Genomic DNA, 23,412 nt, shown 5'->3' with positions numbered 1-23,412 from the left:
CTGCATCAGATGGTGAATATCATGGATGGGTTCTTGATAAATAAGGTTCCTCAGATGATAGCAGAGGAAGAGCTCTAGTGGCGTAAAATCTGGGCCACTCTATCCGTCTCCGTCGCCCATTCCAATGTCCCGGAAATGGTCTATCGAGCCATTGGCGTGAACATAAGGCATAGTGAGGTGGAGCTCCGTCTTGCTTGACAATTATGGCAAATCACCTTCCTTATTCAAGATAGAGGAGTCTGAGTTTTTAGTCGTGCACATTGATAACTTTTTACAAGTGTGAAATTAATGCAATATTTGAAGGATGTAATGAAAATCTCAACTCTTCCAAGAATGAGACAAAATCGTTTAGGAGGCAGAAGATAAGATTTTTTCTTATCTTCTGAGGCAAACACATGAGAAGTGTAGGCAAGTCAAACATGTTCATAGAACTCTGCCGTACACCAATGAAATCAAAACGATGGTGTCTTAGAATTTTTGGGTACATGCTAAATTTAGTTGTTGTAAACAGCTGGTTACCTTACTAAATAGACTGTAACATACTTGGGAAATCATCCAGACATCTTAAAGTGTTTCGCTGAGACTGCATCTGCACTAGTATAATGCAGAAAGCCTAAACAAGAGAGACCATCTTTAGAAAGCTTGGGCGAACCTCAAGTGAAAAGATGTCCACCTGTTGCTACGTGACCATGTGATGATACAAGGAAAGATTTTGTTGCTCACTGGCCAGCCCACACATCTAAGGGAATATGTCATTTTTGTAAGTCGGGAGTAACAAGCTCACTAAAGAATTTCTTTATGCAGTTCCATCTGTAAGTATATGTATCACGATAAAGAATGTTTTTGTCACTTGCTAATTGATATCCTTTCTAGATCCTAAGTCACTGTTACACTACGTTGATATATTCAAATTTAAAAATATAAAAAATGAAATAAAAAAGAATAATATTCTATAAAACTATGCATATATTTGAATATCATATTTATTCAATCTGTATTTTCTGCGAAATGTAAATATTATTATTCTTTCTATGTGGATTCATAGATAGTACCTTAAATTTTCTTAAATATTCCAGAGTTAGATATTAAATCCTAGAAAGTAAACAACTCTTACCATGTTTCATTTATTACTTCTTCCTTATGAGACTACTTTTCTTTATTACTATATGGCTACAAGTACTCAAAAATCACTTTACGGAAAACTGTGCAAAGTAACCATTTGGACACAACTCAGTTCTCGAAAACTATTGGCGGGAAAATTTAGAAAACTACTTTCAAATGATATACAAACCAAATAGACGACATACTGCAAATATCATATTTTTTTGCTAATTTTCAAAGGTATTGAACTGTTAAGGGTTAAAATGCTTTGTACGGACCCGTACGAGATGTTTAGTTCTTTGGAAAGCTCTCGAATAGTCATTCGCCTGTTTGAACAAAACATTTGTGTCACCTTTTGAACGTTTTCTTCTGTTTTTGAGGTTAGTGGACCTCCTGAACGTTGCCGATCTTCTACCGACTCCTTTCCGCGTTTCAGTTGCTCATACCACTTGTAAACAGTCTTCAGAGTTACAACATTATCGCCATACACCGATTTCAACATTTGATAAGTTTCTTTGGCATTTTTTTGCAACTTGAAACAGAACTTAATGTTCACGCGTTGTTGATGCGCGACAGACCAAGTAAACATTGTAGACGTTCTGGGCATTGACAGACAAGTCAGAGCGTGTTCCAACTTGACGCTGCCTGTCTCAACGGATGAGGCTATCGGACAAATTACATCAAATTGTTGTAGCGTCAGCAACTGCTGCTAAAAAATTCATTCACCGTATTTTTTGACCACACTTTGTGTATATATATATATATATATATATATATATATATATATATATATATATATATATATATATATATATATATATATATATATATATATAGAGAGAGAGAGAGAGAGAGAGAGAGAGAGTTCCGCTTTGTAACTTTTCTTAGTGTTACTTGACAGCTGTTTCATATTTGTACGTCTTCACCACCTAAACTCTCGAGGCTCAGATGCAAATATGAACTTGTTCTCTCCATTAAATTATCCTGTTAGTAATCACGAAAGTCTAATATACAGCGTCTGGTGCGTTTTGGACTTGAGTAGTTGCGCATTCTATACTTCATTTATATACAAAAGCATCTTCTCTTTTAACATAATCATTCTTCGAGTACTGTCTTTGGAAGACAACCGAATATCTTTCACACCATATTTTTTTATAGGCGTGAATTCAAATAAATTCAAGAGTATGAACGGCTGAGCACTGACCTCAAGAGTGAAAATTTGTCGCTACTCGGGTAGACGATTGAGTAGCATAGTAGTTCGCACAGAGTACGGTAACCCAGGCACCCGAGTTCGATTCCCGGTTCAATCACTTATTTGTCACTCTTTCGACTTCATTGAATGCAGTCTCTATTCAAACAGTTAACAATAACGGTACACATGATCGTACACTGAAACCCTGCTTGGCGTGAAAAACCCTCCAAAATTTTGCTATAGCATGCACAAAAACAAGAAAATATACATAAATTTATTCTGATGTTCGACGAATTAAAATTAAGTATACGGTTTCTTATAGTAGAAGTGTGAAAATCTTATTTTAAATTTTATCTTAATTTTTAAAATTATTTCACAATACTTTATATATAAACACTAAGTAGTCTAACTTACCTCGCTACAGTGTCATACAGCATATACGAGACCTCCTTATAGCCTTCGAAATCGTAAGGTATTGTTCTTAAATTGGGACAAAGTTTCAGCGCAGCACCAAGAAACATACCATTTTTGATTCCAGCTTTTCTTGCTTCGTAGCTGCACGACGCTACCTCGCTCATAGAACTATTCTCTTCAATTCCTTCTAGTCTCCAAAATCGTTCCTCATCGTGTAGATCAGTCTTCAAATCCGAGCTACATTCATCATCCTTATCATCGATACAGTCTTTCTTTCCCGGACTACCTTTCATTCTATTCTTCACACGGTTTTTGTAGTAATTAAATTCGAATTCTCGGTTTGTACCAGGTCGATGGTTCTGTGGGTTACCTTTGCCATGCGTCACAGCCACGGGTAAGCCTTTTAGCTCTGGATGCTTTCGCAAACCAACAGAAACAAAGAAACAATCCATATCTATATGCATAATTACTTTTTCTCTTTTTAAATTTGAGTGGCTTGTAACACCTTTTGCATTATCAACAACAGAACTGAATACACTATCTTCATCCGTCACACTCGCAACCACTGTGGACGCATCAGCGCCTTTCTGTGATATCCAGTCTTTTAACGATTTCCGCCCAGGAAAAGTTTTATCACCCTTCTCTTGGAGCTCTGTCACATACTTTTTAAACATGGCCCCCATTGTTGATATGTGGTGAAGTCGAGAACGATTATAAAATTCGGAAATAAAATTTGGATCACCCGCTCGAGCTGCTACATTCGATGATGCTACTTTGGTGGAAGACACTGATTTTGACGTATTAGCTGATGTATTTGGTACGTCAGAACAACTTTCATTTCTAGAAGTATTTGAGATGTCACTTTTGAAAGTGTTTTTTCCATCGCTCACTTTTTGAATGATTCTCTCACCGTTCGATTCCTCTGTACTACATATAGGTACGTTTGTAGGCTCTTTATCTGTATGAGTGTCTTTCTCAATAGTCTTAAAATTTAATTGTGGTTGAAGTTTAGATTGGTTAGAGTACAACATGTAATTGCGATAGTCCAATAATTTCCCCGCTTTCACGCTGTCGACAATCCAATCAGGTTTAACAATCTTTTGCCCTTTCAAATTTTTAACTTTGCAGTCTGGAAGATTTGTTGCTATAATGTGTGTTGTGCTAGTAGAATGAACATAATGATGATACACACCACCATGAACCATCATTATTCGCCTCAATTCGTCTGCAGAAGGCACTACGGAAACAAGAAACAACAATAATCAGTAGATAAACTTAGATGAAATTTGATTGATTTAACTATTAAGATTACTACATTTCTCGAATTTCTTTATAATTAGTTCTGTTCCTCATTCCACCTTCTCTCGAAATTCAGCTCAAATGTAGAAGAGACGATGTAGATTCTATATTTCAAAAGCAAACTGCCCAAAAGTGGATGGAATATAGTAAAAAAAAAGTACGAAACATTAACATTAACGTCAATGGAAAATCAATGAAAACAAATAATTCCTCCACTTATCTCAAAAACCAAAAGAGAGAGATGGCTGAAATTCAGCTCAAATATAGAAGAGACTACGTAGATTCTATACTACCAAAGCAAATTACCTAAAATTGGTCGAACGCACTTAAAAAAAAAAAAAAAAAGAAAAAGAAAAAAAGAAAAAAAGAAAAAAAAGCGCGAAACATTAACATTAATATCAATGGAAAATCAATGAAAAACAAATACCTCCTTCACTTATCTCAAAAAACAAAAGAGGGAGACGGCTGAAATTAAATATAGAACAGACTATGTAGATTCTACATTCAAAAAAGAAATTGTCCTACAATGGATGGAACGTAGTAAAAAATCACGAAACATGAACACTAAAGTCAATGGAAAATCAGTGAAAAAAATGAAGTCGTTCACATATCTCAAAAACGAGATGGCTAATTGAAAGCTTATTGCAAAGACATAATGAAAAAACGATGTATAGTGCGTAAGGTAAATATGGATAGAACATTGTCAAAAGTCAAGTTGTTTGAGTAAAATCAATAATAATAATAACCTATATGCATCTTTTACCCAGGGAGGCCCACGCGGAGGTTACGTGCTTGAAATATCTCACATCTGGATTTGGAATCTCCAGACTCGACTTAACACGTTGAGTTGAGTTGATTTTAGTCTAGCGTCCCTTTCAGCAGCGAGGCTATATGAGACGTGGACCTACTGATTAACGTGGAATCCGAACCACATGAGCTCCCGCCGGGAATCGAACCCGGGTCTCCCACGCCGCTACTTAACACGCAACGTGACTTTTGACCTGATCACGTGACATAGTTAGGTCCTTATGCGAATCCGGATAGGCCATTCGTGCAATATAAAGCACTTTAGTAAAAGATACCATCCAATAGTAAATTAATTTAAGTTCTCATTTTTGTTGTAGACTTAGCAGAAGATCTAGCTAGTAGAATTATCAAAACAAACAAAATGTCTGTTCAAATCTTTTAAAACGAAAAAATAGATGACACATTATCATAACTAACAAAGCAGCAAATAGTTTATCATTAGTACAAACGACTTAATACGTTGAACTAAAGATTACAATTTTATTTACTTGAAACAAATACATGTTTTTTCTTAGATGATTCAATATTAAACTGCAGTAGCGCTGAGTATGAATACACTAAAACTCGTTAAGTTGGCTATCTGTCTCAGTACTGTTGAATCTGCATTATCTTATAAGACATGCATTACATATCACTGCAATTTGGCCACAAGTATATCCTGGAACTTGGTCGCATTGAAACAACGTCATTCCTATGCTGTTAACATTAAATTAACCCGTGTATGTTGGACATTCATGGTCATTTTCATTTCTTAAAAATCCTTGAAGAATATCTCTTACTGTTGTTGTTGTTATGTTTCAGAAGGGCAATGAATACACGGGAGAAAGAGTGAAAACTTTGTCATTGAAACTTCTCCAAAATATAGGGTGTCATGGTAATGTTTATTAATTTTTGTCTCTTGTCGAGGAGTACATGAAGACATACGTTTCTATTTCTACATTTCAAGACATTTAGTAGTCTAGCATACACGGATTTGTTGAGTATTTTGTTTTTCACGGTTGGAAGCCGTCCAGGGAACTCACAGGAAACGTAGCAAATAACAAACTGATTCATATTTGAAAATGAGAGAGAAAAGTAACAGCCCAAATCCGTGCTAGTTAATATTCATAACAGGGTGAATGTAGATATCTGTACATCCACGACCACGAGTTACTTTAAACTGACTATCATATCTTCATCTATTTATTGTCATAGGCGGAACAAATTAAATAAGCGATAAAGAATGTGTCTAGCGTTTTGTGAGTAATTATAGTCCGCGTCACCCGAATTGGTGTGTGGCATCAGCCAATAAGCTCGCAGCGCGCTGTTAACTAAACCTTCAGGGAGGAATCTAATCATTCATAATTGATTATGTTCGTATTTGTGAATAATTATGAATGATTAGATTCCTCCCTGAAGGTTCAATAACAGCGCACTGCGAACTTATTGGTTGATGCCACACGCCAATTCGGGTGACGCGGACTATAGCATACTGAAATTATACCAATTACCACCAAGTGAAGAGTAGTGTTCGTATGACAAAAGGTTTCCCTGTAGAAGTTGGTCTACATCAGTTCTTAGTCTATATTTGTTCAATTTGATAGTAGATGTGTGGGTCAGGCAGTAAAAAATAGAAGAGAACTATGGAGTATGCTGTTCGCGGATGATGTTTTTATATGTGAAACATCCAAAGAAAAGGCATAGAATGGGGAAGGGTGTTAGAAGAGACAGGCATGAGGATAAGTAGAACATAAACAGAATATATGACACTCAACGAAGACGGGAGCTTCCTACAGCTACAAGGAGAGAGGCCATTACCTATTCGAAATTTGAGTATCTTGGATTTAATGAGAAAAAGCAGAAAGGCTATTACTCACCGCAAAAAATATGTAGCATATATATATATTTTTTTTTTTTTACATGCAACAGGATTTACTTCGACCAGGATAAAGGATTACATACGAAAACCCAACACAGAATATAATCTGGCTGGCTAAACTGAAAAAGGGTGAGTCGAGTGCTGTGAAACAAGAAAGTAAGTTGTACGTTAAAAGGCCGTATATATAAAACGGTAATAAGACTGACCACGGTGTACAGTAGCGAAACATGGGCAATCAGAAGAGCCCAGGAAAAGAAGATGGAAGTAGCGGAGAAGAAAATATTAAGATGGATTGATTCCTCACATCAAAATAATACAAGAAGTTTATATGGATCTGTGGAGGTGCATAGTTCCAGAGCTAGGGCTGTCCAAAATTGTGAAAAAGCTCAATTCAACACGTGCTATTTCGAATTTGAAAAACAGTGGAGCGGCGTTTATATCAGCGTAAGGGAAGCCATACATATGCAATCCAAAAATGCATATTTCATTAACGCATGTGCAAGGAATTCCGTATAGGGTATAATTCCCAGGCATCCTCTCAACAGAATTCTCAGATATGATCTGACTTAAAGGTGAGTCCAAAGCAGGCAAAAGGTAAGCCTTGACAACAGTGGACACAGAATGCTTCGGCAGAAAGTCGGAAGTGTTAGAAACCGCCAGGTGTTCGGAATAACGTGTGCTGCAATATATTTTATCATTGTGTATTTCACATTTTTTTCACGTATAAGCGTGATACAAAACATTTCGAATTGAGCTTTTTCATGATTTTGGACAGCCCTAGTTCTGAAAATGTGCAATTTTCCTCACAGGCCCATATGAACTTTTTGACTTATTTTGATGTGAGGAATCACTTCTTACAGTTTGTCGGTATAGTTCATTAACATCATGTATAAGAGGCACTGTTAAGGTAGTACCCTTGATTTAAAATAAATAAATAAATAAATAAATAAATAAATAAATAAATAAGAATGGAGGCTGAGATGGCTTGGACATGAAGAACAAAGAAATGAAGACTATCGGGTAAGAGGAAGAGGGAAGGGGCCCTGAGATGAGATGGAAGGATAAGATATAAAATGATCTTACGGAAAGGGGATGAAGAATAGAGGGTGCTCAGGATAGAGAACAGTTGGGGGAAAGAATTAGAAACGGGAACACCAACTCCATATAGACATGGGAAAACGCGGAGACGAAGATGAGAAGGAGCATACTGAAATCATACTTAGATCATAATGTGCGAACAACAAATTAAATATTTATTACATGCAATGTTTTTATATTGCATAAATAATATTTATCTATTATAGAGAATCTATCGAAAAGGATCGAGACTACATTTACGAAAAATGTAATATTATAGATATACGTAGAATAGTTTAAAATTCCTCAGAACAACATACTTTTGCGTCAATTAACCGTTGCGAGGCCACATTTGGACTGTAGGGAGACTGAGACAACGTTGCCACGCTATACTTCGGCAGAAACTCATCACTAGTTGCTATATTAAGAAAAAAATCAGGCTCAAAGCTCCACATATTTCAACAGTTCGTGACAAATTAACATTCTAGTTTTCCTCTGTTGTCAAAAAACTTTGAAACCAATTTAGAACACACTTGCCTCATCTGCATATCACCTGACATCTAGATTCCTGACGACACAAAACAACTGCTCACTCTAGGCACGATCAACACACTGGGAAGGCTCAGAGGCAGATGAACCTATTGGCGTTGTATACCTGAAATCCCTCATCACAGTCCTGCTAATGGAGACCATCCCCCACTCCTCCCTCTTGGCTAGGAAAGTCAATCCGGATACTTTTCGGACAGACCTTTTACATACCTTTTATATAAAAAATGAATGTAACGTATGTTTCCTCCTAGGCCGCATCGATTTTGATGAATTTTAGTATATGAGTGGAGCATGGCTTAACTTAGGTTTTTACATATTCCTTTGATTAAAATGCGTATCCTGAGGGGGAAGCGCAGAGTAAACATTTTTTGTGAAAAACAGAGTACAGACGGTTATTTGCTGTATATCTGATCATTTTCGACTCGGTGCTGCCGCCTGGCATATCATGCTGAAACTATGGGCTTGCTGGTGGGAGCAGTGTTGTGTCTGACCTTGTAAGTACGCGAGTATTATCAAATGGCGCCGAAAATCAACCTGTATTGAGGGGGTTACGTAATGATCCTTTTTCATGCTAAGTTCCTGAGAAGGGCTGCAAGCAAAGTTACACCCGTAGTACTAAGGTGGATCCGTCGATTGGCGTGCCAAGAAAATTACCCGACTCAATGTGATATGGGTCACAGGTTCAACCTTGCACCCTCAACTGTGAACAAAACAATCTGCAAGCGCCTTAAGTTGAAGTATGTGCGGAAGGCCCGTGTACATCACCGAACGTAAGACGAACTGCAGGAAACTGTATGAAAAGTACCTGGTGGGTTCCAAATGCAAGGAAGTTGTCACAATAGATGAATCGTACGTCCATCTCACTGCTAGTGGTCACATTCGGCCGATCACATACCATGACATTGACGTCAAGGGGCGCAGCAACTTTGTTCGTCAGTGCAGGGAAAGTTTCCCTCGTGGCCTTATGGTTGTTAAGGATTCGGATATGAGGATAAGTTGATGACACGCAAGGTGGACAAAAACGTGAAGGTGAATGCAAGATACTTCCAAGAATCCATTCCGACACCTATCTATTGGAGAGAGACCCCACAATTATATGGAATGGACGCGAACCAGGTGACGAGCCATATGGACAAAGCTTCGAGTCATACCGCCAGAACATCACTACGTTTTTATCAGGAAATGGCAGAAGAAGTTGGAATTTGTGTCATTCCGTTTGAAGATATTCCTGTGAAAAGCCCAGATGCCAGTCCAATGGATTTTCGGGCATTTGGACTTTTGAAACGGCGTCTTCAACATCGCCGCCCGCACACTCTGGACGATTTCTGGAAACCTTGCAGGGAAGAATGGGACAGAATTTCCATGCCAATTCTGCGCCAGAGCTTGCTGCAATGGAAACTGCAATGCTAATAAGACATGATCGGTGGCGGCGGAGCGGTATCTCTTAAGATGAGTGCCCGTCAAAAATGCTCGGATATAAAGCGAACAACCTTTTGTATTTAGTTAAATATTATTGATAAAATACAAAAAGCCTAAGTAATTATTACTGCATTATGATGATGCGTATGTTACAATCTACAACAATTTTTGCTTGAAAATAAAACATATTTTCCGTATGTTGGCTAACAGACAAGTTTCGCTGTTGTTAAAAATAACATTGCTACTCTTATCTCACTAGTTTCCCGTGTACTTAATGCATGGAAATAAAGGAACATACGAGTGTCAGTAACACTTTGAGGTAACTTACAATGTAAAATAGTTATGTGCTTCATATTAATAATAAGGCTATTGTGGCACAACCTAACAAATACCATTGGTTACAAGAAATTGGACTCTCATTTATGATGGCTCAACCATGTTATTAAACCTCTCAAATGCTTTTATAAAACATAAACATAACATACAAACCTGTATATCCATTTACAAATATGGCGACTCCTTTAAAAATTCCCTCTTGACTCTCGTTTGTTTCATGAATAGCTTCGTCACGGAACTGTTGCTCAAGTTTCGATTTCTTTGCTGCCATATATCCACCCTGATAATTAAAATAATAATAATAATTATTATTATATATATATATAAATGAATGTAACGATGTTATGCAAAAAATTGAGTATCTCATGAGCCCGTGAAGTTAGAAAGCTGAAACTCGGTACAAAAACTCATGTTTGTCCGCGAGCCCCACATATAATAATGAGCTCACGTTTGAACTATAAAAATTATATTCGCAATTTGGTTGTTCAATTATGCATAAAGCATGCTTCGTTTCAATAAACTTGAGTAAACAAACGCAACTAATCCTAGTTTTTTCCCCTAACAATGTTTTCAATTATACAGACACTTCAAAATGTTGAAACAATTTCTGAAGATTACTTTTCATATAATAAATATAAAAGCTTGTTTCACTTTACTGTGACACATTTTGTTGTTCTTTATTAAAATTTAGCGTCTCTTTTCAGCATCGTTGCTATACGAGACCGGCATTATTCCGAAACAAAAATGTCACAGTTCCTCCCTGCCTGTCTAATGGCTAGCGCGCGCAGTTCTGGGGTTCGCATTCGATTCCCAGTGGGATAGCATTGAAACTTATACCCATTACAGTAGCTCGAAACCCAACTTAAATTGTAGGTTTATGGTTCATATACTGGGAGGGGACTGTGAGAATTTGGTTTTGGAATAACGCAGGGAGAAAGATGTGAGCAAAAACAATTTATAAATACGTTTTACCTCAGATAATCTCCAAAATAAAACTTTTAAAGTATTTTATTTAATGATAAATCTAACGGGGGAAGGGGGAGCAAAACATGGCCTTTACATTCATCTAAAATCAGGGTTGCCCAAGTGGGCCCAGCCCGAAAAAACCCACCGGGTTTTTTCGGGTTGGACCCAGCTGAAAAAAACCATCTTAAAACCCACCTGGGTTTTTGACTTTTTTGTTAGTGTATTATTGGTACAACTAAGGTGATCACATTGAAAGTTATTTTTATCAAATTTTACACTTTCTTTGGGCGAATTATATGCTTTCATGTTAAGATAGACAACAATATTCAACATAAGACCTTTATAAAGCTCTAAATGCACTGAATGAATGAATAAATAAATAAATAAATTAAAAAAAAAAACTCACCTTAGCTTGAGATAATTGTAGAACAAATTAACCCTTTCACTGTGGAAGGCGACGGAAAGAAATTTCCCTAACCTGCGAATGTCGATTATAGTCGACGTGTTAAAATTTGTCTGTATCTTGGTTTTGTTTTAGTTAACTATAGTCGCCAAAGTTTTTCTGTGTGACTTCTATTGTTTATCGAAAACAATAGAACACAAAAAATTGAACGGTACAACTTCGGCGACTATTCGCGACAAAGCCAAGATACGGACAAACAAATTTTAACCTGTCGACTATAGTCGACATTCGCATGTTAAGGAAATTTTCTTTCTGTCGACAAAAGTCGACTTCCTCTGTGAAAGGGTTAATGTGCGGATTATGCTTATAGCCTATTTGAAGTAAAGTAAGCGATTGTATATTTTAGAAAATACTTTCCGTGAATAGTGTGTTTCCTGACTCGGCACCGCCGAGGGACGTTATCCCTCATACGTTGACGGGTTTGAGGTCATAGGTGCCGGTACTAACAGTAAATATGTAAATACATTAGTAAAACTATTAGTATTGTTTCTTACCTTTGACGGTCACAAAAGAATTCAGTAAAATTTGGTTTTCCAACAACAGTTAAGTTCAGTTATTTGTTGCTAGCCTTCAAATAAGCATTCTGTAGAATCAACACTAGTAATAACGTAAAAATTCTTGTCAAAATTAAGAAGCTTAATGCTCGGAGCTCCGAAGACCACGTAACGCTTACTATTTCAAGTGCTGCATTAATGAAAGTTTTGATGTACAGTAAACCAAGCTGCATTTTCAGGGAAAACCCGTCGTGAAAGAAGTGTTCGGGAAATTCCCGCAATTGAACCCATAAAGCATCGAAAGTGAATACTTCAACAATAAATCTATTTATTTTACGCTGGAGGATATTTCATTTCATTTTAGACATTTTGAAACATTTACTTTATAAAATATGAATTATAGGCCTATCTTTGTTAATTGTTTTAAATTAATTTTCGGAAAAGAACTGTCCTGCAACTCGGGTAATTCCCGTAATTGAATGCACAAAGCATCAAAAGACCATTTATTTTACGTTGAAAAATATTTAAGACATTTTGATGACTTACGTCTTTGTTTTAAATTAATATAGCTAGGTGGTATTCATATTTGGCGAACGTCACTGAGGCTCCTAGGATGACTTGATCTACATTTGTTAGTCTGCCTTTACCACACAGTGTTCAACTTTCGGTCTTTTAAATTTTCAGGATACAAAACCAGACACTCTAAATTTTCTGTTTAGATTTTGGCAGCATGCCAACGTAAAATTACAAAATGGCGCGCTTTTTTTTAAAAAAAAAAAAATAGCTGATATCCACTGGCGAAAATCCCGGGGGGATGATGTAGACATATCCCCTACAATCTTGGAACTGTCCCTTTCAATAATCCGATTGGAAATGTGTCTTTTAGGAAGAAATGTGATGATTTGTGTCCAACTATCACAAAGAAAAGTGAGATGAAATTGATACCTCCCAGAATAAGCCTCAAATCTGACCGCCTCCCAATATTGAAGACAACTCTGCTCCCCTGCCCATGTTGTCCCGGAGTCCCCTACAGGGGACATAAAATATGACGATATTATTATTGCTTTACAACTTTAAAATCAGACTGGCAACATTGAAAACTGTTTACAGGGAATGATCATATTTGGATCATCCCTTGTGAACAGTTTTCAATGTTGCCGATCGGATTTTAAAGTTATAAAGCAATAATATGTCGCCATATTTTGTCCCCTATGGAGGACGCCGGGACCGACATGGGTAGTCCTCCTGAGCATTGATTTTCGCCTTCATAAATATTTTGTACATCGCATGTATATATATATACCGTCTTACCCGTCCCCCCAATGTTGAAGACAAATTTGCGCCGCTGCTGATATCCATGCTACAAAGCGCAATTTTAGGTCTTTCAAGTTGAAATTTTCAAAGTAGAAGCACGAGAGACTAAATTAGCTGTATATATTTTGGCGGCATAAAATTTCAAAATGGCGTCCATTTTTCAAAATAGCGGGTATCCATGCTACAAGGTGCAATTTTCGGACTTTTTAAGTTGATATTTTGAGGGTAGAAGCACAAGACATTCTAAATTTGCTGTACAGATTTTTTCGGCGATCCAATATAAAATTTCAAAATGGCGGCAATTTTTTCAAAATAGCAGTGAATAGAAAGTTGTTGCAAGTTGTGACAATGACATTCATGAAATGTAAATCATATTTTAACATTTTTACCCCAGAGAGATTGAAATATTTCGAAAAAACCCAATTAAACCCGAAAAAACCCAATAAAACCCGAAAATACCCCAAAAAACCCACATGGGCCCAGGTGGGTTGGGTTTTTTCAAAAACACCCGGATTTTTTCAAACCCTGTCTAAAATGGGACGAGTGGAACGTCCAAAGCAAACGGATGCGGAAATTTGTTGCATTTATCTAACAAATTAGAAATAGTTGTTATTCTTCGTAATAAGTTATTATTCGTCCCAAATTAATTACCGATATTTACTGTTCGCGAAAATCTTGAAACCCTTCTGACATGCGCGAGTTTATGGCTTCCTAAACTACCAGATGTAATGGCAGTGGGACTGGGCTCTTGTGGAATGTTTACAGAGGATCATCCAACATAATGGACCTTACTTTGCAGAAAAAGGCAAGTCTTCGCTTTTTTCATATGAAAATATATAATTCAACGTTTCCAAGGAAAACTGTTCTATTAATTATGTTTCTTCTTTCTTTTACTTTAGGGTCAGTCCATTTCAAATCATCCAGCTAAAATATCAAATGAAACCCATAGTCTCAGAATGCCATGAAAATTTTTCTGTTTACTCTACTTGCCATCCTTATTGATCACACCAAATTTTAATTTGATATCTTATATACTTTTTTAGTTAAATTTTTTTTTTAGTTTGGTAAAATATACGTTTTTGTTGTTGCCGAGGGTTAAAGAGATTACGACATTGATATACTAAAAAGATCATAACTTTGTTAATTCTCATCATATCACAATGATTTTTTCACTAAAATGATCACAATAAGATACAGAATAAGGTAAAAATACATTCAGTTACTTGTACTTGAATTGTTGTAGTAAATATTACCTCAAACCTGGATATTACGATTTTTTAAAAGAAAAAACATAAAATTTTAAAATACAGTAAAAACTTAAAGGCACTACATAAACCAAAGTATTTTATATGTATTTATAAGCCTAAAGGCATGAGCTAATGTGTTCTGAAAGAAAAACTGTGGGTTTTTAACTGCAAATATTTTTAAACCATTTATCTTTAGAGTACGGCCAGGTATTTCAAGAAAATCGTACACCTTCACGTTGGCAGCCCTGGCGTTGTCCCTAATTGTCACAGGGACATGAACCATATCTCGTTACAAAGCTTATGGAACACAGATTCCAACAAGGTAACTTCTGTGTCCCCTTGTTTCCAACCCACAGAAGAAGAAGAAGAAAAATTGCTTTTTTCAAAAAAAAAAAAAAAAATATATATTTTGTCGGACTCTGGCAACACTGTTCATTGTCATACTCAGGAAAAAAATTCTCGCATACACACCAGACATTGGGTGGAATCATATAAAAAATAAAGGGCCTAGATGCAATAGCTTGCGAGATAAAAATTCGAAACCTCGTACATACTATGGTCAACCTGTATATATTTTACGAAGGAACTGTGGTCTACCCTCAGGTTACCAACCCTGGCGATTCCCCTAATTGTCACAGAAACGCGAATGGTACCTCGTTGCAAAGTTTACGGAACATTGGTTCCAATGAGGTAACTTTGGTGCCCCCCCCCCCCCCCGGTTCCCAATCCACAAAAGATGATGAAAATCATCTTTGACTTTTGTGGGACTTTGGCAACACTGTTCTTTGTCATAAAAGAAAAATCACTTTCTCCTACGGATTCGGCATGGGGAGGCACAGTCTAGGTTCATTAGAAGCCGAGCAACAGAGGTTTGAAGTACTGGCGCTAAGAGAAAGGGATGAGCCAGGCATCTTCTAAGCGTTAAACTATTGCACATTTTACTTTCTGAAAAACTCATTGAATGATTTACATGTAAGGCGTAATGAAATTATGACATTTTAATCAAGGTGAAGATGTTAAATTATTTAAGCTGCAGTAAATTTATCAATGTTCTAGAACTAATACAACTGCGCATAAGCTTTTACAGTAAACTTTAAAATCAAATAACCAAAATATAATTTTATTATTTTTACTCATAAGCGCTTTCGATAACTGTCTTAGATTTTAATAAATTAAAAATATATTTAATGTATTTAGAAATTAAGATTGTTTCACAAAGTATTTCACAAATCAAAACAGTTCGTTGGAATCTTATATCAGTTTAGGTAGCAATTTCGTTTGGTATCTTGAGGAGTGCGAATCCTACAGCCCTCAGGTTCATGAAAAAGAGTTGAGTTGAGTTGATTTCAGTTTAGCGTCCCTTTCAGCAGCGAGGCTATATGAGACGTGGACCTACTGATTAACATGGAATCCGAACCACATGAGTTCATAAAAAAGACTTTGGATTAAAAGCTACTTTTTTTTTTTTTTTTTTTTGCCACTAGCCATGGGAAGTCTCCTTGTGACGGTATAGGTGGCACTGTCAAGCGCATCGTGACAAAGGCAAGTCTCCAACGTAGTCCTGGTAATGCTATTAATAATTCCGTTTTTTTTTTTTTTTTTTTCAAGGAAAATATAAAGTTTACAATGATTAGAAAAGAAACCTTGATAGAGGCAGAAAAGAAATCTTGATAAAGGCAGAAGGGCGTTTCACTCAAGCCAGGACAGTACCTGGAACACGTAGTCTTCATCACTTTAAGCTCAAATCTGAAGACTCCACTGGAACAAAAGGAGTAAGTTTAGATGACAACTTTTGCACAATATTCAACTTTTCTGGAGAAAATCATTCGGTGAAAATGCCTGTTGTGGGTGTGCACAATTACATTGCATGCCTTTATGATGACCAGTGGTATTTTGGATTAGTTTTGTCAAAACATGAAGATGAAGGAGACGTTAAAATTAAATTTATGCATCGCCATGGGCCTGCTCCATCTTTTCACTGGCCCCCAAAAGAAGATGTTTGCTGGATTCCTATGAGTAACATAATTTCATGTGTAACCCCCCCCCCCCCCCCAGTCACAGAAGCATCCGGAAGAATGTATTATTTTCCGAAAAGGAAAGTGGGTTCAATCAATCTTCAGTGCAACAAGATGTTGAAACAAATGCAAGCCCAGAAATAAAATGTTATTAGTGTTTTATTTAAACATTTTCTGTAATTCCACTTCAGGACTTTAAGATGATTTGGTAAATTCTTTTTTCGTTCACTGATTATATTCAGTCTGTTGTATGTGATGAATATGTATAATTCATTAAACTCATAGTGAATAGCTATTTTCTTCTTCTTTTGTGGGTTGGGAACCAGGAAGGGGGGCACAAAAGTTACCTCATTGGAACCAGTGTTCCGTAAGCTTTGCAACGAGGTATCATTCGCGTCTCTGTGACAATTAGGGAAGTCGCCAGGGTTGGCAACCTGAGGGTAGACCACAGTTCCTTCGTAAAATGTATACAGGTTGACCATAGTATGTAGAAGGTTTCGAATTTTTATCTCGCAAGCTATTGCATCTAGGCCCTTTATTTTTTATATGATTCCACCCAATGTCTGGTGTGTATGCGAGAATTTTTTTACTGAGTATGACAATGAACAGTGTTGCCAGAGTCCGACAAAATATTTTTTTTTTGAAAAAAGCAATTTTTCTTCTTCTTCTTCTGTGGGTTGGAAACAAGGGGACACAGAAGTTACCTTGTTGGAATCTGTGTTCCATAAGCTTTGTAACGAGATATGGTTCATGTCCCTGTGACAATTAGGGACAACGCCAGGGCTGCCAACGTGAAGGTGTACGATTTTCTTGAAATACCTGGCCGTACTCTAAAGATAAATGGTTTAAAAATATTTGCAGTTAAAAACCCACAGTTTTTCTTTCAGAACACATTAGCTCATGCCTTTAGGCTTATAAATACATATAAAATACTTTGGTTTATGTAGTGCCTTTAAGTTTTTACTGTATTTTAAAATTTTATGTTTTTTCTTTTAAAAAATCGTAATATCCAGGTTTGAGGTAATATTTACTACAACAATTCAAGTACAAGTAACTGAATGTATTTTTACCTTATTCTGTATCTTATTGTGATCATTTTAGTGAAAAAATCATTGTGATATGATGAGAATTAACAAAGTTATGATCTTTTTAGTATATCAATGTCGTAATCTCTTTAACCCTCGGCAACAACAAAAACGTATATTTTACCAAACTAAAAAAAAAATTTTAACTAAAAAAGTATATAAGATATCAAATTAAAATTTGGTGTGATCAATAAGGATGGCAAGTAGAGTAAACAGAAAAATTTTCATACCATTCTGAGACTATGGGTTTCATGACCTGGATGAATTGACATGGACTGACCCTTTAGTAAAAATGCGCCAATTATCGTTTCGTCCTTTATTTAATACATCTTTGTTGGATCGCTTTTGTGTCCATGATATGTGCACTGTCACATCTCGAATGTCTCAAACCATCTCTCTTCTGATCATGTTTCTAACCAGACTTCACACAAAGTTTTGAATAAGCCTTTTCCTTCCTATTATTGATATATTTTATTAATCTTTTCTTTTTTGTAGAATGCCTTACCGGTACTGCATTTTTGTGTTACTCTAGTTCCGATATCTTTCTCACTTGCATTTCATCCAAAGACATTGTTCTACCTAAATATTTAAATGTATTCCTTCGAGTTTCTCTGCATAACGAAATCTTAACGTCTTCTTGCAATCTTTATACAAAAATAACATCTTTCTGTTTGCTTCTCACTCAAATCAGCCCTATCTTTTGGATGTAAATGCCTTTCCATGCTGCTATCGCGGTCTTACCTACAGACTTTGTTGTTCTAAACAATTAGAATGGGCATTGTAAAGTTTGCCCAACGAAATATTACCATATGCGCATACCCACCATCGCTAACGCATTTGTCCCTTTATGAACGCCCTCCTGCGTTATGCGTGATCCCTCCTGCTTTGACGTGGATTACATGCAATACTAGATTGTAATGACCACCTAGCACAAGTTTTCCGCACAACTGCACAGTGGTTGCCTTGTCTGTACTAATTCAACACCATTTGCCACAAAATACTTTTAAACCATTTCGACTATACGTTAAAGTTCCTACTCGAACATCTAATCTACAACAAACCTAAAACAATTCCATTTTAGGGGTCACTCGAGTAAACAGTTCTACCAATAGAAGATTTATGGGCAAATTACGATGTGGAACATTGGGTTAAATGCCGCAGGTGGCAGCACCGAAATACTAAATCTAGGGAGAAACGGACAGAATCAGACTAAATGTGATAATGAGAGAGACAAACGTTAGAAAGGTCATTACTGTAGAGTGATTAATAAGGGAGAAAACATAAGTTAAATTGTGGACCGTGTGTTCACAGGATGATGCGATATGAGGTGAGCTGGCAGTAGAGCATAATCTGACAGCGTTTCAAACCCATTCTGTTATTAACAAACTTAGGATATGTATGCTGCTGTATTATCATGGGGTTCAACGTGGAACAAAACAAGCCCTGCAGTGCTTCTAACCCTTTTCAATCGCTCAGCTATGTTTCGTGACGTAAGTAAATACCTTTCTTTTTTTTTTTTTATCAATAAAGTTGTGTGCGCAAAGTTGACTGAATACCACGTGACATTACGTGGGTGCTGCAACTTCAGTGTCAATTTAACCTCACCCTTTTGGAAGACATGATATTTAATCCGCTGCATTGTTTTAGTTATTAATGAGTAGAGTGTAGTTTGCAACACTTAACAGTTCCAATTTTGCGCAGTAATACTATATTAATGTATACGGATGTAGGAAAGAGCAAAAGAAGCATGTAAATAAAATAAGAAATATTTGTGATTAATAATGAATAGTGAAGACCAGAAACAGGGTTGATTAGTTTAAAACTTTTTTTTTTTTTTTAAATATATATTAACTGGTTTAAACCAAAAAACGAAAAATGTCCGTTCGTAAATCTTGATGAACACACATTTGCAGGTTATCAGGTTTCACTCCCGTATATTATTCGTATTATATTTAGACCTAAATGCTCCATTCATTACTCATAAATTATACTACAAAAACTTTTTTTTCTAGGTTGATGAATGTTTCTTTTCTGCTTTTTAATAGTTTATTATTCTTATCAAAGAAAGAATCAAAGAAATCAATTCAATCAAAGAAAATTATAAATATTGTTTCGTTTTAATGTTTACTATTGATAAAATATGTCCAATTGCCGTACTTTTTTTGGGGGAGGGGAGGTCATACAAACTCCACGAGAGGCATTTATTGAAATTAGAAGTATCTGTGGTATCTATTTAAGTATAAATTCTTAAATTAAGCCAAAGGAGACTCAAATAACTCGTATCTTTATTCACTTTTCTTACTGATTATGCAAATTAAATCGTATTTCTGTAACTTTGAATAATAAAAGTCGGAGTGAACTAACTTGGACTAACTTAGTTCTTCTGTACTCTGCAGTACTTTGAAATTGCCCATATGCAATTATGTATAATGGCTTCACATGTGCAATTGTTTATCTTTTTGTCCTTCTGAAACGACTATTGGCAATTATATTGACAGGTATGTAAAGATTAGTACAACATATTTTTATCAGTAGTCCTTCGTTAGTGAGTCGGCAGATGTATTGCATTTGTGGCCAATTTGTCCCGATTTCGAGTAGGTCAAGTTCTCTCGGATGTAAGCCGGGAAGCGGTTTGTATTTCGCTTTAAGCTTATTGTGACCCCTTCCAGCATAGCTCGGTTGATGCATAACAGCATCAAGGCGAAACAAACTTATTTGTGTCCATATGTGATATAAATATATAGAGCAAATTATTTAAACCAAAAAGTCTTGTTTAAACAAAAAAAAAAAAAAAAAAAAAAAGAACTTTCTTTTTGTTTCTTCAATAAAAACCATGGTTTTTGCCAACCCCGACCAGAAATGAAACAGAGGTAATTGTAGGTAAGTAAGAACAGGTAAGTTGTAATACAACGTTGCAAACAGATTCATCTGATTTTTATCTGGTGCCGCCATGTACGGCAGTTTAGCCGAAACATTTTCCGTGAAGGAATGAAAGTGTGAATATAAGTCAGTGCACAACATATTGAAATCAATTTTGTGATAGCGAAAGTATTAATTTGGGGTTAAGTTCCAAAGTTGGGCGTCCGTTTCCAGCAAAATTTTAAAAATTTACAGGAAAGATATGGATAATTTGATCGTTTGTGTGCTTGATAATATATTAAGGTCTCGAAAAATCTGTTTCTTTCTTATATATAGGGGTTATAAACATGGGACTATACGGCGAGCGGAGGGAACTACTTGGCGCAAGGTAACCAAACAGTTACATTGTGGGGAAAGTAACGAGCATTTATGTTATCAACATGGCGAATGAACAAGGGCAGTGAAGTAACCGTTTTAACATTTGTGAAGCAATACATTGATAACGAGCAAAACCTTTTAAAAGTTTGTGAAGAGCACGGATTAATGAACCTAATAACAAATTGCAGAAAATGTGGAAAGGAGATGACGGCGAAAAACGGTGCCGAAAGCGGACGCCCAACTTCGGAATAAATGCCTTAATTTGTGTAAGTGTGCTCTTCTACTATCCTCGTTTATGCGTATATCACCCGTCGCTGATGCGCCTTCTCCCTAGGGATGCACTCCCTCACTACTGCTGGGAACCCCCTGATGCGCTCCTTCTCTGATACGGTTAGATAGCATGCGTGCTTTTTGGTGGCCACCTAGCACAAGTTAGTTCGTGTTTGTACACTTGTTTTTATGCCATACATCCACAGCATATTTATGCTGAACCCTCCTGTAGCCCATCTGCGAGTAGTAATGGAGCTTCTCATTTAGTGCATGCTCTGCTGAAGAAAATAGAAAGCTCTAACCTAACCTGAAAATGTAAGCAATGCGTCAAAATTTTGTAGAACTGTCTACTTGAGTAATTCCTCATTTTATATGTAGATTTTATGAAATAGAGAACACGATTTCACAAACTTAAATATTCAAAAATAACATTCAGCCTTGCACTAAAGTTTATGCTTCACAACGAAATTAGACATACCCAATCTTCAAATCCATTTTCAGCCCACCTCCGGGAGCTTTTCTTCTTGCTATGCATACTTCAAAAGTTAAGAGACTACTTGTATTAAGAAGAATTTGTAAACAAACAAATAAATAAAAGCATAATGCAATTTACTTCAACAAAGTTATACACCAACAATCCATTATGTGCACTTAACGCATTTCATTATTCAGATTTTTTTCCCGCTATATTGTATGAATCAGTAGTAACTATGGTAGTAGCCATAGAGCCATGTCGACAATATCACAGAACTTGTTTCGTGTAGTAACAGATTATGAAAACAAAGCCCTATGCAGAGTCATTCTCAGCGTTATATTAAGGCAGGGATTCCACCAGACCCCCCAATGGGGGTGTCACCCCCTAAACTTTGAGTAACACCCCCCGAAAATTCTGTCTTGATCCAAGCCTGAATAGGCATTTTTTTTTTTTTTTTTTTTTTTTACAATTATTTCATGTTTTGTACGAAGTCCTATTTGAATATGAAACTCTCAAACGTTTGAAAGAATAACTTTCTTCAAGGGATTTCTAATGAAACTTTCCTGTGAAGAATATAAATGCATTATGTTTCCTAAATATCATCTCTGGTAACAAAACATGTGCTTCTTCCAATCGGTACCGCTTCAGTGGAGAGATCATCTTCAACAATGAGTAGAATTTTAACTTCAGAACAGTGACGGCTCACTACGGAACACGTTAATAATTTGATGAAAGTGTCCTTGGACCTTGTTTACCTGATGTTTGAAGTAAAAATGAAAGTGTTGAGGCTGATTTTTAAAACTTTATAAGTTGTGCACAGGCCCGTATGCAATGGTGTCTAGGGGGGCCGGGACCCTAAAATTTTTGCTGCAACTAACATAACCCGTGTTATCTTTGTTTTGCTGATCTGTATATTTCTCGAGATATTGAACCGTTCCGGGACCTTTTCCACACCCTGTATATTTCCTGCAGTAGTCAGGCCTCTAGTATGACGCTAATCATGCGTCAAAACGACTCTGCATAAGGGCATATTGGGATTTCGATTCATATTCAGTTAGCTTCATAAAAAATCACCGCTCACAAATGTAAACAATGGGTCTGCGTCGTCCACCAGCAACACATTTTCTTTCTAATTTTCTTGTTTAAAACATAATATATATATATAATAAATCCATTGTTTTATAGTGTTCACCAAATATTCATAGGAAAAGCAAACATAATATCAAAACTCAATAACACACAAAACCATCCAAAATTCAGCTTAATTACTACACCGAAGCACTACACCGCCACATATTGGGCGTATAGGTGAATAGGCATTTTTGGGCATATAGGCATAGTTAACAAGGGTCAAAAGGTAGGAACAGTAAGTTTGAAGCAGTAGATATTTAAAACCAATACGCTTAGAGATTGTGGTCTAGAACGTCTATAGGTGACACTGGTGTTCAATACCTAGTTGTTCGATTCATACACACAGGTGACGCTTGTGTTCAAGATGTTACACTACAAGATTGGGATTATTGTGCTGCGTTGAATATGACAAGTGGCAGTGCTCGACTAAAACATGATGCGTTTTTTAAACCGCGAACGGGCTGACATGTACAATCGTGCAGATGGCAACGGGAGGAATGACTCTATCAGGGGTGTTTTCCAAACAGACCCCAACCATCATACAGGATGTTTGCAGCAATTTATCCTGTATGATGGTTGGATACACCCCTCTTTTTTAAGTATGTGAAACAGAGGCGTACTTCATGCCCATCTGGATGCTGGTTGATCCGACTGTTGGTCGGG

General features: G+C 36.5%; 1 protein-coding gene across 1 annotated transcript in view; it reads right to left on the bottom strand.

The window, feature by feature from the left end:
- Rev1 (Rev1 DNA directed polymerase) overlaps positions 1 to 21,819 on the bottom strand; it is a 54,169-nt gene extending 32,350 nt beyond the window's left edge. The window contains exons 1-3 of the mRNA XM_081736991.1: positions 21,622 to 21,819; positions 10,206 to 10,332; positions 2,708 to 3,944 (exon numbers count right to left, since the gene is read on the bottom strand). Of these exons, the coding sequence (XP_081593117.1) occupies positions 2,708 to 3,944; positions 10,206 to 10,332; positions 21,622 to 21,678 (1,421 nt within the window). The 5' untranslated portion in view covers positions 21,679 to 21,819. The remainder of the gene's footprint in view (positions 1 to 2,707; positions 3,945 to 10,205; positions 10,333 to 21,621) is intronic.
- Between the last annotated feature and the right edge of the window lie 1,593 nt (positions 21,820 to 23,412).

The sequence above is a fragment of the Thermobia domestica genome, chromosome 13 (genome assembly GCF_964235325.1).
Source record: "Thermobia domestica chromosome 13, izTheDome1.hap1.1, whole genome shotgun sequence".
Classification (NCBI taxonomy): domain Eukaryota; kingdom Metazoa; phylum Arthropoda; class Insecta; order Zygentoma; family Lepismatidae; genus Thermobia; species Thermobia domestica.
Note: the sequence above shows the minus strand (reverse complement) of the source record. Positions and strands in the feature narration are given on the sequence as shown.